The 13,435-nt window shown below is 38.1% G+C and overlaps 3 protein-coding genes across 4 annotated transcripts; 2 read left to right on the forward strand and 1 right to left on the reverse strand.

Moving 5' to 3' along the window:
- The first annotated feature begins 130 nt into the window (after nt 1–130).
- Nucleotides 131–1,493, forward strand: LOC136419391 (putative ATP synthase subunit f, mitochondrial). The gene is made up of 4 exons (XM_066405677.1): nt 131–301; nt 842–940; nt 1,155–1,271; nt 1,331–1,493. The coding sequence occupies exons 1-4, from the start codon at nt 220–222 to the stop codon at nt 1,357–1,359; spliced, it is 327 nt and encodes a 108-aa protein (XP_066261774.1). The 5' UTR covers nt 131–219; the 3' UTR covers nt 1,360–1,493.
- Nucleotides 1,492–12,946, reverse strand: LOC136419402 (uncharacterized). The gene is made up of 11 exons (XM_066405688.1): nt 12,513–12,946; nt 9,376–9,528; nt 5,814–6,269; nt 5,534–5,704; nt 5,315–5,441; nt 5,054–5,262; nt 4,872–5,003; nt 4,556–4,814; nt 4,474–4,494; nt 4,219–4,418; nt 1,492–3,916 (listed from the first exon to the last, which is right to left on the reverse strand). Exons 1-11 carry the CDS (start codon nt 12,651–12,653, stop codon nt 3,773–3,775), a joined length of 2,013 nt encoding a protein of 670 aa, XP_066261785.1. The 5' UTR covers nt 12,654–12,946; the 3' UTR covers nt 1,492–3,772.
- On the forward strand, nt 6,495–10,814 carry LOC136419345 (chondroadherin-like). 2 transcript variants are annotated; one of them, XM_066405612.1, is made up of 9 exons: nt 6,495–6,648; nt 7,418–7,599; nt 7,652–7,806; nt 7,862–8,085; nt 8,132–8,330; nt 8,382–8,551; nt 8,854–9,090; nt 9,812–9,963; nt 10,460–10,814. In XM_066405612.1, exons 1-9 carry the CDS (start codon nt 6,625–6,627, stop codon nt 10,587–10,589), a joined length of 1,473 nt encoding a protein of 490 aa, XP_066261709.1. In that variant the 5' UTR covers nt 6,495–6,624; the 3' UTR covers nt 10,590–10,814. The 2 variants fall into 2 exon arrangements, with proteins under 2 accessions (XP_066261709.1, XP_066261719.1); XM_066405622.1 differs by lacking the exons at nt 9,812–9,963; nt 10,460–10,814 and adding an exon at nt 9,140–9,591 and having other exon boundaries at nt 6,497–6,648.
- Nucleotides 12,947–13,435: the final 489 nt, after the last annotated feature.

Below are 13,435 nucleotides of genomic sequence, written 5' to 3' on the forward strand. Positions count from 1 at the left end.
GAAATCACTGAAAATTCATCAGCTGGGTGAAGAATAATCTTCTCAGTAGTTCCAAAATATCGAAATACGGCCCTGGCTCGCATTGACAGTAAAAACAATTGACGTGCGTCGAAATCTGTTCGATAGCTGTCACTGTCACAAAAAAAAGGAGTTTTGGATGTTGGAGGAGTCGTTTCATAATTTTTATTTTAGATAGAAAACGACTGAAAGGGGGCGAAAATGGTGAAATTCGGTCAATATCCCACAGAATATGACCCAAAAATTCATGGACCTTATGATCCCGCTCGCTTTTATGGCAAACGTAAGCATAACATAGAAGATAGACACTATGGACCTTCTTACATAATATTAAAACAAATATTTAATTTTGTAAGTAGAAGCTTTTAGCGAGGCAGATTGTTTTATTATACGTTTGAGCCAAATTATCCATTTTTTCTTGATTTTGTTCTGGAATAAAACCTCTGGCAGGGGGTTGTTAAGGCATTATTGTTAACTAAGAAATGTTTTTATTTAAAAAGAAGTATTTGATTATTACCTAACACCAGGAATTTCAAGGATCAATTGGAAATAGTGTTCAAACAAGACAAACCCATCAAATACATCTGCCAGCACTATACTCCTTTTGTCCAAAGTACATTTCCATACTGCTGTACTCGAATGTATCAATTTGTTTTGTAACTACACCCTGACTGCAGCTGGCCCCCTTTTTACCTCCCTAAATCAGGACATTGCTATATTTAATTTTCGTGTGAGATGGAGCAATACCACAATACACTTAATTGTAGGCTTAATAAAATATTAAACACCTTCAACTAATATTTAAATTAATGGAAATTTTTAGCCGACACTCCATTTGGACAAGTAAAGTTGAGTGAAGTGGGATCTTGGTTGGCTCGGCGGAACAAAAGTCCCCAAGCTATAGCTGGTGCTTTCAGCAGAGGTAAGGAATTTCTCCTTGGTACACTAATACCAGAATTGAGAATGAGCACAACTACTTTTTACATATGAATGTAGTCAAATTTAGGCAAAAATTCTGCAACTATTTACGTTCAATGCCAGCGTTATATGGCTGTAAAATTGGCGTGAAACATGAAAAGTTACATTGATACATTGTAATTTACTCATATCAGCTTAATATAGATCTTTGCATTTAGCGTATTGGAGATGGCAACACAAGTACGTCTTACCAAAACGCGCCGGCATTGCCCCATTTGCGCAAGTTGTCTTCGGCGCCATGGGGGTGTTCTACTTCCTTAACTACGGGAAAATTTGTAAGTACTAAATATCTTTAATTGTCCTGGAAACACCTAATTTTGGACGTTATTTATAGCTCGCCACAAGAACTACAAATACCACTAATCCAAGAAGCAAAGCTGCTCCAATAGTAACAATTACTGTAATTGTAAACACTTTGCTTTTTATCTCGTAGTTATTGTCGATTTATATATGAGAATATCTTTTCGATTGGAGTAATAAATTCAAGCCTAAATGTTTGTTTGCAGCTATGTTTTATTTGTAAAAAATTAGCTGAAGATCTGGTACAACAGAGAGACAACTTGAACGCTTAACATATCAGGTATAAAAAAACAGGAGATTCAAGGTAAAATACACCTAATAAACATACGATAGAGTGCAAACTTAAGGGATTTGATTATCGAGGAATCTGTTTTTACGTGTATCACAAAAGCTTTTACATTTCATTTCAGAGTATTCTAACTAGCGGGGAAATGCTCTGATAACCCAACAAACCCTCTTACGGGGAGTTTAGCGTTATTCTAAAACAGACGAAATTTCATAACGCAACAAGTACGAAACATGTTCATATAAAAACAAAAAGCCTCTCGGTACTTCCCCTACTCGAAACATTTTAACAGCGTTTAAATCAAAACTTTGGGAGAAGAAAACTTCGGCTTTGAGGAGCATAGCTGCCAACAAAAAGTAAACTTACGTATTTACTAAGGCAAAAATGGTTTTTAGATTAACCCTATTCAATTACAATAAAAAAATTGTATAAAATACTGATACTTTTTAAAGGGCCTTAAAACGTCGGGATAAAAGGACCCGCAATCGTTCCAATCCGCGATGAATAGGCCGCCGTGGCTAATAAGTTAAGTAGTCAAAAAAATTAAGTTAGATTTGCTTTTCCGTTAAAATAAAAATAAGGAATATCACTCACTGGTTAATACTACTGGGTACGCTAACGTTAATTATTTTTTGCCCTCACAATACTGGGTAAACGAATACTACTTTTCCGAATCAATAATACGTGAACGTAAAATCCAATCAGGGCCTTAAATTTAAGAGACGAAAATTAAACACTGGCTGGGGCAAGAGTCGCTTACAAAAACACCTAAAACATCGTATAAAAGCGTTAAAACTCGCCGCTAAAACCCTAAGTAAAAAATCGATAAAAAACCTAAACGTATTAATGTTAATTACTGGTATACAAATATTATTGCAAAAAATGTATTTACAGCAAATTACGGTTAAAAAAAATCACACGCACTGGTAAAAAATTGCCAAAGGTTCTGCTGATTGTGAATGTCACCCTCGAGACTCGAAACAGCCTGGTCTATGAGAGCACAATTCCAAACCAACAATATATTAATACAAGAGAGCATAAATAGAATAATTTAAATAAATAGAAGTAAAAAAATATCATACACAGAGTATCATCCGAAAGTGGTGTGTATTTTCGTTTTAAAAAGAGCTGTTTCAGTATCATTAAAACGCATCCTAAAATGACGTTCGGGTTTTTGAAGTCGTGTGTTGCCCTACTTGCGCCGGGCATCATCAAAAGGGATGGACGAAATGATCTCCCATGTTTCACAAGTACATACCTTTTTCTGACGTCTCCTATTTACTTTACCATTTTAAACATGGGTACTCGTATACAGGACGTCCCAGAAAGCTGTGCGGTTCACTTCAATCATTTCAATGTTTAGGTAGTTAACGTTTTTTTATGATTTCAAATGAAACCAAAGAGAATAACCTCGTTATCTCATCGCCTTTGGTAATGTCCGCCGCAAATGTGAACGAACGTCCGGAAGACATTCCCTTGGGCCACAGCTTCAAAGTTCGGCAGTCATTTTAGTGCATATTTTAAACGACTGTAAAAGCCTTCACAGTCTGATTATAAAAACACATTCGCCTGACCGGAGAGGAAGAAAGAAATATGAAACAAACTTCGATACGACTACAATTAAACGTACTACTGGCATGAACAAAGAGTTTGGCTATGTTTATCTACTATTTGGGAACAACTATATTGGTACAAAAACGTGTTTTCTTTTCTTGTTTGCTCGGGAATATCACATTTGAGAATAATAGATTTTTATCCATAGGACCAAAGCATCACGAAACCCGTAGAACAATATTTACGTCCTAATCAACAACAGCTTTAAAAAATATTGAGTATTCTTTTCTCTTTTTTTAATAAGTACAACAACATCCCTTTCTCAAAAAATCTAGAGAGCGCAGAGGAGTATTTTCACTGTGGATCCTTATAATTACATCAATTTGAAAATGGAGACGAAGAAAAAAGGCTTTAACAACTATCACTGGATACCAAGTAATTGCACTGTTTATGTACTCTATAACCTATACTTTAGGGGATTTTCTTTTGCCAAATCCTTGGAAGGTTTTTCTGTAAAATCACAATTACCGCTTTTGTGTTGATTTTTCGAAAAACGGTCTTTTTCTTTGCTTATTCAAATTTTTAATACGTACTATTGACTTTAGTGCCGTTGGAGAGGGATTTAGCGGGAGAAAATTAGTGGGATTCCGTTTCGGCCAGCTGTGTGGCCACCAAATTGAGAGGCAGATCTGCTATACTTTCTTCATCGGATTCGACTTCGGGTGCGGATCCTCCTGGAGAGTCTTTGTTAGTCGGCAAGAAGGTGGGATGAGGCATTCCCTAGTAAACAATGTCATAGAAACTTTATGAAGATTACTTAATATTATAACTAGAAAGTGTTTAAAATAGATTAAAATCAAACGTCTGAATGTTACAAAAAAACTTAGAGAGAGCAAATATATAGACGTAATAATTGGTGATTCACCACCATAGTGATTTACATCAACAGGCAGTAAGGAATTTTTCTTTGGCCATTTTTGGACGAAATTTGAGAAACATTTCAGATCGACCCCGATATTTTATTGCTCAAAAATTTGACCCGTAAAGCGTTTCTCGAAAAATCGCTCTTCTTTAAAACTTACCGGAGGAATTTGTGGAAACAATCCTCCATGATTCGCCGTTCCCTGTCGAAGGGCCATCACCAAATGAGGCTGCAACTGGCGCCGCAAAGCAGACAACATGCTGTCTGTATCTTCTTTCTCAGTGGCCAAATTCGACACGTTAGCCCCTTGTCTCAATTCCATTGCCCTCGCTTCGGGGAAGATACGAGAATTTATCGAATCTAAAAAAAAAAACGTTCAAAAACTGTTTCGTCTTCCAATAAAATTTTAACTTACCTTTATGGAAAGCTTCGTAATCTAAAACAAAAAGGCGAGATTAACACTCAAATCGAATAATCCAAACACAACAAACGTTTACCTAATTTCTTCTTTCCTTCAGCGCTGCTTCCTCTTGCCCCTCGCCCTTCCTGTCCTTTAGGGCGTCTTCGCCGAGTGTGTATGGTGTCTCTACGCATTGTCAAGGGCCTGTCTATGCCGTGTAACTTAAAATAGAGTCCGCACGCGTTGCAGACCATTTCTCCACGTACGTTTCGTCTCCAGATCGTTGTGGTCTGCGTACGGCAGTTTGTACAACAAATATCTACCCGTTTCGAAATGGCAGCCTGTTGCGATGGGTTCTGCTGGGCAAATCGATGTTGTAAAAAATGTAAAATAAGTAAACCAGATAATATTACCGAAACTTTAAACTGTTTGCCGCTGATTGTGATCCAAGGAGCACTGCCTGTGAAGTCGGGAAGACTATCGCTTCCTTCTTCAGTTTGTAGATTCCTTCCCTGCTCCGCACCATGATCTTCGGAGGAATCCATCTAAAGCAACAAATTACACTTATAAAATTACTTTTGGACTCGACACAAACCTCCTCGATATTGTTAGCTTTAGTCGGGTAGCTCTGCTTTCTCCTCCCGGAACTCCTTTCCTTCTCGGTAAACGCGGAGTTATTGGGACTATTAGGAGGCGGTTTTCCTTGGTACAAAGCATAATTTAGTACCTTAGGAGAACTTGGGGTGATGGTCATTCCCAGCTTCCTGCAGGTTATCAGCTTACGTAGAAGCTGGGAGGCTTCTCCTGCAAAACTTATAATCACTTATTCTGTTATTTTAGCGTTACAGAAACGCACCTGATAGGGCAGGCATGGCGGAGTTAAACCCATTAGTGCTATGGTAGAGATTGGGCCAGTCGACCATTGTATCTGAAGGCGGAGGTGAGGCACTTGCAGTGGAGCTTGAATTCATGTCTTCGGCAGCCTGAATTTGAAACAGAATGACGTTGTCAATCACAATAACATCAAGAACACGAATCTACATGTAAGCGTCTTTCAAAAACATAAAAGTCTCACCTGTGACATATCGACCTCTAATCGATCTGGGTCAGTGCTAGAACTGGACTCTGATCGGGCATCCATGTTTTCATCCTCTGAAATCTCCTGTTTTTTGTTAGTGGATAAATCTGCAGGTTCAGGCTGATCTTCCTCGATTGATGCATAGGCAAAATCATGCCCCAGCATGCCCTGGAAAAATTCACCGTCAAACCATACTGTGGACTAAATTAATAAAGTACTGGCAAGTGCGGCACTTCAATAATCAGTCCTTAAAGAATGTTAAACAATAAAGTCTTACTGGCATCATTGCAGGTCTGCCAACAACCTCCTCGCTCAACTTAGGAGGTGGTTCGGACACTATAACTTGCAATGGCAAAGGATGCTCATCAGGTACTTCTACCCTCGTTTCGCTGTGCAAATTCAACGGTTCTGGGGATTCGGTGCGCAGCTTTAAAGGTTCTTGCTTCTGGATAATGTTGCTGCAAATATTAGACAATTCTTCTAGGTTGCATTTGGGAGGCGCCTTTTGCAGGCACAATGGACCCGTTTGTAATACTGATGGATGCCGAGTGGGTTCTGGAGGGGAGGAGTTCCCAGCCTCCATTGAAGTTGTGGGTAATACTTGGTCGTGCTGATCTGATGGTTCTGGTTTTGACTCCAAGGGAATGAGCGACTGCTTGGTTTTTAATACAGAGTGGTCGAGCATTGAAGATGATAGAGCGGCCAGAAGATCTTCGGAAATTCGCATGTTTTCCTGTGAAGGGGGATAGTAAGTTTGACTGCAGATATCAAGTCTTTGCCTGCACATTCCTGTAGAATAAACGGTCCGATACACATCGATTCATACGTTTTATGCAAGATTAACGTAACTACATGACTTGTTTAATTTACAAACATTTATAATCGATAAGTGCCTACATTTATCTATGAGTAAAAATGAGATGTTTGCTCACTGTAATATCGCATTGATAAAAGTTATTAAATCCTCGCGATAAGGCCAGTGAAGTAAAAAGTTAGTCAGTTATTCAGGTGCGGTTTTCAATGCTGCAAAACAACAGTTAACCTATTGTTATGTTGTAAAGTTATACGAAAAAATTGAAGCAAAGGCTATGGAGTTCTCCAAAATTCTAGCTGTAAGTAGCTATCTGCATTGGATTTGATTCTATAGTTCACAGAGAAGAATGAGGAGCTGAAACAATGAGAGTAAATGAAGGTGTGTCAGTTAATGTTACAAAAACGCAGCTTTTAAATACAAAATAGTTGAGTTTTAAGGTAAAACTTTAGGAGTATTTCACTCCCAAGGGATGATGGATGCTTGAATGATAATGAACTCGGTGATTGAATTCACTTCGTTCATATGAATCATTTACAGATCGTGAGTAAAATTGAATGACTTTCAAAATAAATAGTAAATATCTTAAAGTATTTTTGGCTAAACCGGATTAACCAATACACATAACAGGAGAAAAATACGAAACCATTTGACAACACTGCGTGATATATATTGTATGACGAAAATAGGCAACCACTTAAGCACCTGCATTTAAAGCAATAAAGCGTTTGCAGTGCAACATTGCCAATGCTAGCAAAAATTCTGGCGACATGCAATTTTTAAATTAATTATTCAAGGATAAGGTGCACTTCTGCTCTCCGTTAGGAGTCGCCAAATAAATGCCGTTTAAGTGCAAAAAAATCGACGCCCCGATCATTTTCTCGAGAGATTAATTTCCATAGAAGTGGTCGACGATGAAGATTCATCAACAGCTTGTTTCATGTGGAAGTGGACTTCTGGATGAAACTACTGGCTGTGAATAATGATATTATTTCGAAAACGTCATGATTTTCTCGTTAAACTGCTTTCAAGGAATTTGACAAAACATTAGCAACACTCCACTTTTCCAGGTTCTGTTAGCCTCCCTCTTAACAGCTCAAGCGGAAGAAATGTTTACCAACTCCGCCAACCTTTGCACCAGATGCCAATGCACTCAAACGAGCGTGTTTCTCTTAGAATGCCAAAACAGGGATTTCAAACACACTATAGCCAATTGGCCAGAACACACCATCCCCTTAACTGCGAGCTTTAGGTAAATAGTAAATTTACTGATCTATTTACGGGCTTGAATAAGAATCCTGCAGCTACAATGACATGCCCCACTTGGAACAACTACCTGACAGTGATTTAGTCCAAAAAGTAATTTTGTCTCACTGCCGTATTGAAACCATTGCAAATGGGGCTTTCAAGCCCGTGAAAAACCTTCTGTTCCTGGATTTGAGCTATAACCAACTGACTAGTGAGTGGAATTCCTTAGGATTTAATCAAATATGCAATCAATCGTTCATTTTCAGCCAAAGAGCTTCCTCCTGAAATCTTCAAAGGCCCATATAACAACACCGTGTATGAGCCCTTGGCCCTGGAAGACCTAAATTTGGCATACAACCAAATCCACAGTTTGCATCACAATCTCTTCGAACATGTGGCGCAATTGAAGCAGCTGAATCTGGAGGGAAATGACTTCAAAGTGCTGGATCAGCCCACGCAGTTTGCTTTGTCTAGTCTCACGGAATTAGAGGTAAAACATCACCCCTCTGGTGCTATTTTACTGAAGATCGTTGCAGGTACTAAACTTGGGCAATAACGAACTCACAGAATTAGTAGGAAACGCCATCCGAAGCTTGCAAAAACTGAGGATTTTAGATTTGTCTAGAAACAAAATAGACTTTGTTCCGGAAACTTTAAGTTTACTGAGCGACTCCCTTGAGGCTCTGTATTTGGACCATAATTGGATACTTGAGATAACAGATGAGTCGTTTTTGGGTAATAACTTTTGTGTGCATTAAGCTTTTAATTAACAACAGTATTCCTCAGGTGTCCAAGGCATAAGAATACTGTCCCTTACAAATTTACAAAGATTACAGAACATAAATGCCAATTCGTTTAAACCACTGCAAAACCTATCAATTCTGTACCTGTCAGACAATCCCCGCTTGACCACCATTGACCGGGATTCATTTGCTGTTAACCAATCTTTGGAAGAGGTATGTATACAGAGTCATAATGCACGTATATTTCCGAAGGCAGTTCCTTAACTCAAATCCATATTCCCAAAAAACGGAATTTTCAATAGACTTGTGTATCGTTCAAGAAGAGGAGTCATGGAAATAATATCAAAATTCAATGCCGGACGGGGCTAACAGCCCTCGGAGTAGTTTGTGTTTTTCTTAGATTTCAACTTATTTTCTTATTTTAACATAATGAACTGCCACTCGAAACACATGCACCTTATTTCTTGACACCCAATATAAGAAACTCAGTAATATTCCCAATGCCATAAACCTAGCTTTACATACACAACAACTCGCTCGTCGATCTACACTACAGCCTGACCAACTGGAGCTCCTTGAAGCTCTTGAACCTCAAAGGCAACGATCTCTATTGTGATTGCGATTTGTACAAGATATCGCAGGATTTGAAAGCGGAAATAAAAGTCGATAAAGACGGGCCGATTTGCATTAACCCAATCAACGAGACTACTATGATGATCTATGATCTAACTGAGGAAGCTTGCAAATTTCAGGTAATTCCTTTCGCCTTTCTGTCAAGGGTAAAACGAATTTAACTTTCAGAGGGAGATATTCAGATTTTCTCATGTGATACAGCATCACTTCCAAAGCATGAAGGCGATTTTCATGGTCATTTTACTCGTGGCCATATTTCTGCTTTTTATAACAATTGTGGTGGCTTTCCTCAGGTGGCGAAAACAACGGATGAACCAGAATTATCCTTTTGTTACGCGAGTGTCGTATAACCCCATACGGGGGCCTAATGGCATTTGACTGTTTATTTGAGCGGTACCACTTGCCTCTTCGTTCCCTTGCAGCTGCTTGGTATATAATATAAAATTATTTAATACTTCTTCGGATTTGGTAGCTGTTTCCTTAAATTTCGTGAACGACTCTAGCTGCTCGGAGCATCGTAGACAGATGATTTTTGGAAGGGGATCTTCATCATTTGCCTGAAAAAAAAACACATCATTATTTGTGTACTCGATTTATAATAAAACACACATTAAGGCTCAGTTTTCAATCTTTGACTTCCTCTTAACCATAAAGGGAAGTCTCCGGTATTTGTCCTTTAAGTCAAATCAAACAGGAGAAATCAAACATACCGCCGATGCATGGAAAGGAAAAGCGATATTTAAAAACGCATTTGCCAATATCATTATACTAATGCGCTGCCTGATTTAATTTGAGTGTCTGTATTACCTAATGTTAAGTAAAGTGATTGCAAGTTTGCAGAATCTGGTGCGTGGGAACCTAATCTCTAATGGGATGAAAATCGGTTTTGAATATAATGATTTGAAGACTGTGAGTGGGAACCTGCGGCTGCCTTCAGTGGGTTTAGTAGACGTTTATGAGCGCAAGCCCGGTGGTCCTTACTTCTTCTATAAGTAAGTAGAGACGATAATATAATTCCTGTCACTAAATCAAATGGAATAATGTAGTGATCTATGATCTAAACCTGCTGACAGCACAATGAGTCACATAATTTTCATGTAAAACGATTGATTATACTTACAAGAGTAATTCAAAAATGGGAGCCGCCTCATTAAGATTCAGACGGACTGCCTTTGACTATCAGTATTAAGAATAGAAATCCTTGCTGATGATTGCTCGCTTTAATCTGTAGGTGACATTTTTTCGGCGCTCAATTAAACCTCGATTCATACAAAAAAATCTCGCTTACAAATAATATTACAAAAATCTTACAATCGCAAAATCTCCGTTTTGTGTCGGACTAACTCGATTTGGTCTCTGCGAGATCTGATGGTCAAAGATCAGGAACTAAAAGAGTTAAAAATAAACATACGTAACGTTTCTAATGATAAGTAAACGAGATAAAATCCAGTCCTACAGAATATGCAATCAATTTACGTTTATTTTTAGTGGATTATTCCTTCCCCGCTTTGAGACCTACCTACTCTACTTAACTCGGCGTAATGTTTGCTTATGCTTAAGAACATGGGGATTGCCAACCTATTTTGTCTTCCATCTCAAGAGTTTAAATAAACTGTGATGCCGCGTTAATGCTGGTGAAGAAGGAACGAAGGAAAGTGTTGTATGTATATTATGTATGTATTCCGGATGATATGTGAAGGTGTATCCCCCGTATTATCCTGTATCAGCAATATTTTGCCAATTTAACAGCTAGCAATAAACAATTCAAATATTCTGATTTTAAATGCAAACCGACGGGTATTGTGGCATTTTTGGACAGAGTGCAAAATCTCCTTTTTCAATTATGTATTAGAGCTTACTGCTGAAATTAAAAATGGTGGCGGAGGGATTTATTTATGTTTTTGGCGCTTTTTTATATGCGTCATTTAATTCCACACACTGTAGACATTGCGGATAACATATTGGAACTATGTGTATTATAGTGAGATGGTTGTCTTAGGGTTAGGTATGATAGGGGGAATAGTGCGCAGTTTGGTAAACGTTTCAAAAGGTATAATTCATGGAGGAATTTGTTCGTACCTTGAGTAAGCTTTAGGCCTTCGGGCTTAGCACACTTTTACCTCATTGTAAGTTTATCATTGTCTACAATATGGGAACCTGTACCCAAATTATGCAACTACCAGATAATATGAAATGTGAAAATACAAATGCAAAATTTTGACAATAAATAATAAAGTGAGGTTAAGTTAGTTGCCAACAAAATATGACAAAATCAAGATGGTTGCTAAGGGCAACTAGTAAATGTCAACATCAACAAAACTTAGGATTAGGATTTGCTGTTGGTCATAATTTGTCGAAACACAAAAAGAGAAATTAACGCCTCCGATACTGTTTGTAACTCGAGAGATTGACATCCTGTATATACTGAGTAAATGACCCTCTAACCGGTAAATTTCAAATCGAACACCCTGTACTGATATTTTGGAAAATTTTAAAGGAATTTAATTTTATTCAATTTTAGACTTATGGGATTTTGCATTAAGTCGCATATATTTTCATCGGATCTCGTAGACTTGGCGTCAAAATGTGTGCAAATGTTCAGGTTTTCCACGAGGCAATCGGGCCCACCTAAATGATCTGCAGAATCCAAAGATGTCCAAAAAATAATGGAGCCCTTTCTCTGTTTTCACTCGATTGAATAAACCGTTTCAAGAATAAAATACTTTAATGCCCCCATAGTAATCATAAATTTGCAAACGCATGATTAATTAATTAAAGCTATATTGACGAGTTTCGCATTACCAAACGCACAGGTAAGTATTACAAAGCCAGGTCAATTACCAGCGAAAATAACCGTCCCAGCAATTAAACTAGATAGGTGTAGGTAAACTGGAATTTTTAATATTTAGCAACAACAGTCGAATTAAAGAAAACCGCACCGCAACTTAACCGTGGCAGTGGCATTTCATTATTATTATTATTATAACAAAACTGATAACAAAACCGGTCCTGGGAATAATAATTTTAATTCCAATCCAAAGCGGCAAGGAGCGAGAATCAGGCGAGAGGTGAGCGGAAGGCAGGCAGGCAGAACTCGCTGCTGCCACAGAACACAAAGAACGGCCGTGTTATCATTTTAGAACCATCTTATCTCGTAATGTATCTTGCCAAACTTTCTATTTCCAGTATCTCAGTTGATTTATGTCAGGTGCGAGCCAAGAGAACGATTAACGTTTTTATCTGGGCGGCTGTAATCACGGATTACAATGCATCCGAGTGGGCCCACGCGAGGCAGATGTTTTAAAACAAAAAACCGAATTATTTATGTCATTAAAATCGGCTAAAAATAGTCGTCTGCCTTGCAGCTCGGATAACCCGTTGAACTGATTCAAAAACAAAAGACAGAAAACGGATATCGCGTTTGTTACGCTTTTATTTCCCATTCCCCTCGCTCCTCGCGGCCTCCTGCGTTTTAGGTTAAGATAAGAACTAAAAACGGAATCGTGACTTATCACACACGCAGCATGATTCATCTTCTTACCGAAATCGACAGGCAGTACAGGATTTTCCTGGGGAAGTCCTTTTCCTTATCGAAAACTGATAACGTGGGGCTCCTGTCGTCGTTATCGCCCGATAAGCACAATCTACACAACTGGTAAAACTTTGGCGGTACATTGAACATGATGTTTAAAACAAACGAAAAACAAAACAAACATGCACACGGGACATTTAATCGCGATTCCTATGTTTTCACAGCCTTCTTTATTGTTTAAACTCTAGACGTTATTGTTTTTCGATTGTTTACGTACGCGAAATCACTACAGTTCATTCATTTTTACGGCACGTCATCAGGCGTCACTATGCGAAAAATAAGGCACTGCCATTTCCATTTCCACGGCATTTGATTAACTTGATGATTAGAGACATAAAACACATATTAGAAATAACACTTTTCTGTAGTGGTGATACGTTTCTTGCCTCTTATCGCGTTTGATCTCTTCGGCGCTAGGAGGCGCTATCTATAATAACAAACGGGACTTTCCTTAGGTTGGTTATTACATTCGAAGTTAGCCTTAACCGACGATTAAAAACATTTTCCTTTGTTTATTTCATCGTAACAACTCCAGTTATTGAATTTCAATTAAGATTTTAGTAGGTTGCATCAATTTTAATGTGCAAGCATCGATTAGCGCTGCGATTATCATTATAACAGTAAAGATAATTGATAAAATATTTAGCTGTAAACACTGACAAACATTGTCTTTTATAAAACGGCCTTTAAAACGTTTTGGGTATATCTGGTTGCCTACAAACCAATAACTAACCATCCATTTGCGCATTTGCCAAATCACCGTCCACCATAATTACCAATTTTTATAGAAGTTGCGTAGATCAATCAGAAGTATTTTTAACCTATATACCAAAGCTCAATCATTTTAAAAACAAACTTTTACCTGAATTCCG

The sequence above is a fragment of the Euwallacea similis genome, chromosome 1 (genome assembly GCF_039881205.1).
Source record: "Euwallacea similis isolate ESF13 chromosome 1, ESF131.1, whole genome shotgun sequence".
NCBI lineage: Eukaryota > Metazoa > Arthropoda > Insecta > Coleoptera > Curculionidae > Euwallacea > Euwallacea similis.

What these genes read in the sequence shown, in the direction of transcription:
- LOC136419402 (XM_066405688.1), bottom strand. Translation starts at nt 12,653, where the DNA reads ATGTTCAATGTACCGCCAAAGTTTTACCAGTTGTGTAGATTGTGCTTA. An exon ending in CGCCATGCCTGCCCTATCAG is followed by an intron (nt 5,263 to 5,314) that starts GTGCGTTTCTGT and finishes TAAGTTTTGCAG; the next exon opens with GAGAAGCCTCCCAGCTTCTA. An exon ending in AAGCTAACAATATCGAGGAG is followed by an intron (nt 5,004 to 5,053) that starts GTTTGTGTCGAG and finishes TTGTTGCTTTAG; the next exon opens with ATGGATTCCTCCGAAGATCA.
- LOC136419345 (XM_066405612.1), top strand. Translation starts at nt 6,625, where the DNA reads ATGGAGTTCTCCAAAATTCTAGCT. An exon ending in TTAACCAATCTTTGGAAGAG is followed by an intron (nt 8,552 to 8,853) that starts GTATGTATACAG and finishes CCATAAACCTAG; the next exon opens with CTTTACATACACAACAACTC. An exon ending in GGTCCTTACTTCTTCTATAA is followed by an intron (nt 9,964 to 10,459) that starts GTAAGTAGAGAC and finishes GTTTATTTTTAG; the next exon opens with TGGATTATTCCTTCCCCGCT.
- LOC136419391 (XM_066405677.1), top strand. Translation starts at nt 220, where the DNA reads ATGGTGAAATTCGGTCAATATCCCACAGAATATGACCCAAAAATTCAT. An exon ending in CGCTCGCTTTTATGGCAAAC is followed by an intron (nt 302 to 841) that starts GTAAGCATAACA and finishes GGAAATTTTTAG; the next exon opens with CCGACACTCCATTTGGACAA. An exon ending in AGCTGGTGCTTTCAGCAGAG is followed by an intron (nt 941 to 1,154) that starts GTAAGGAATTTC and finishes CTTTGCATTTAG; the next exon opens with CGTATTGGAGATGGCAACAC.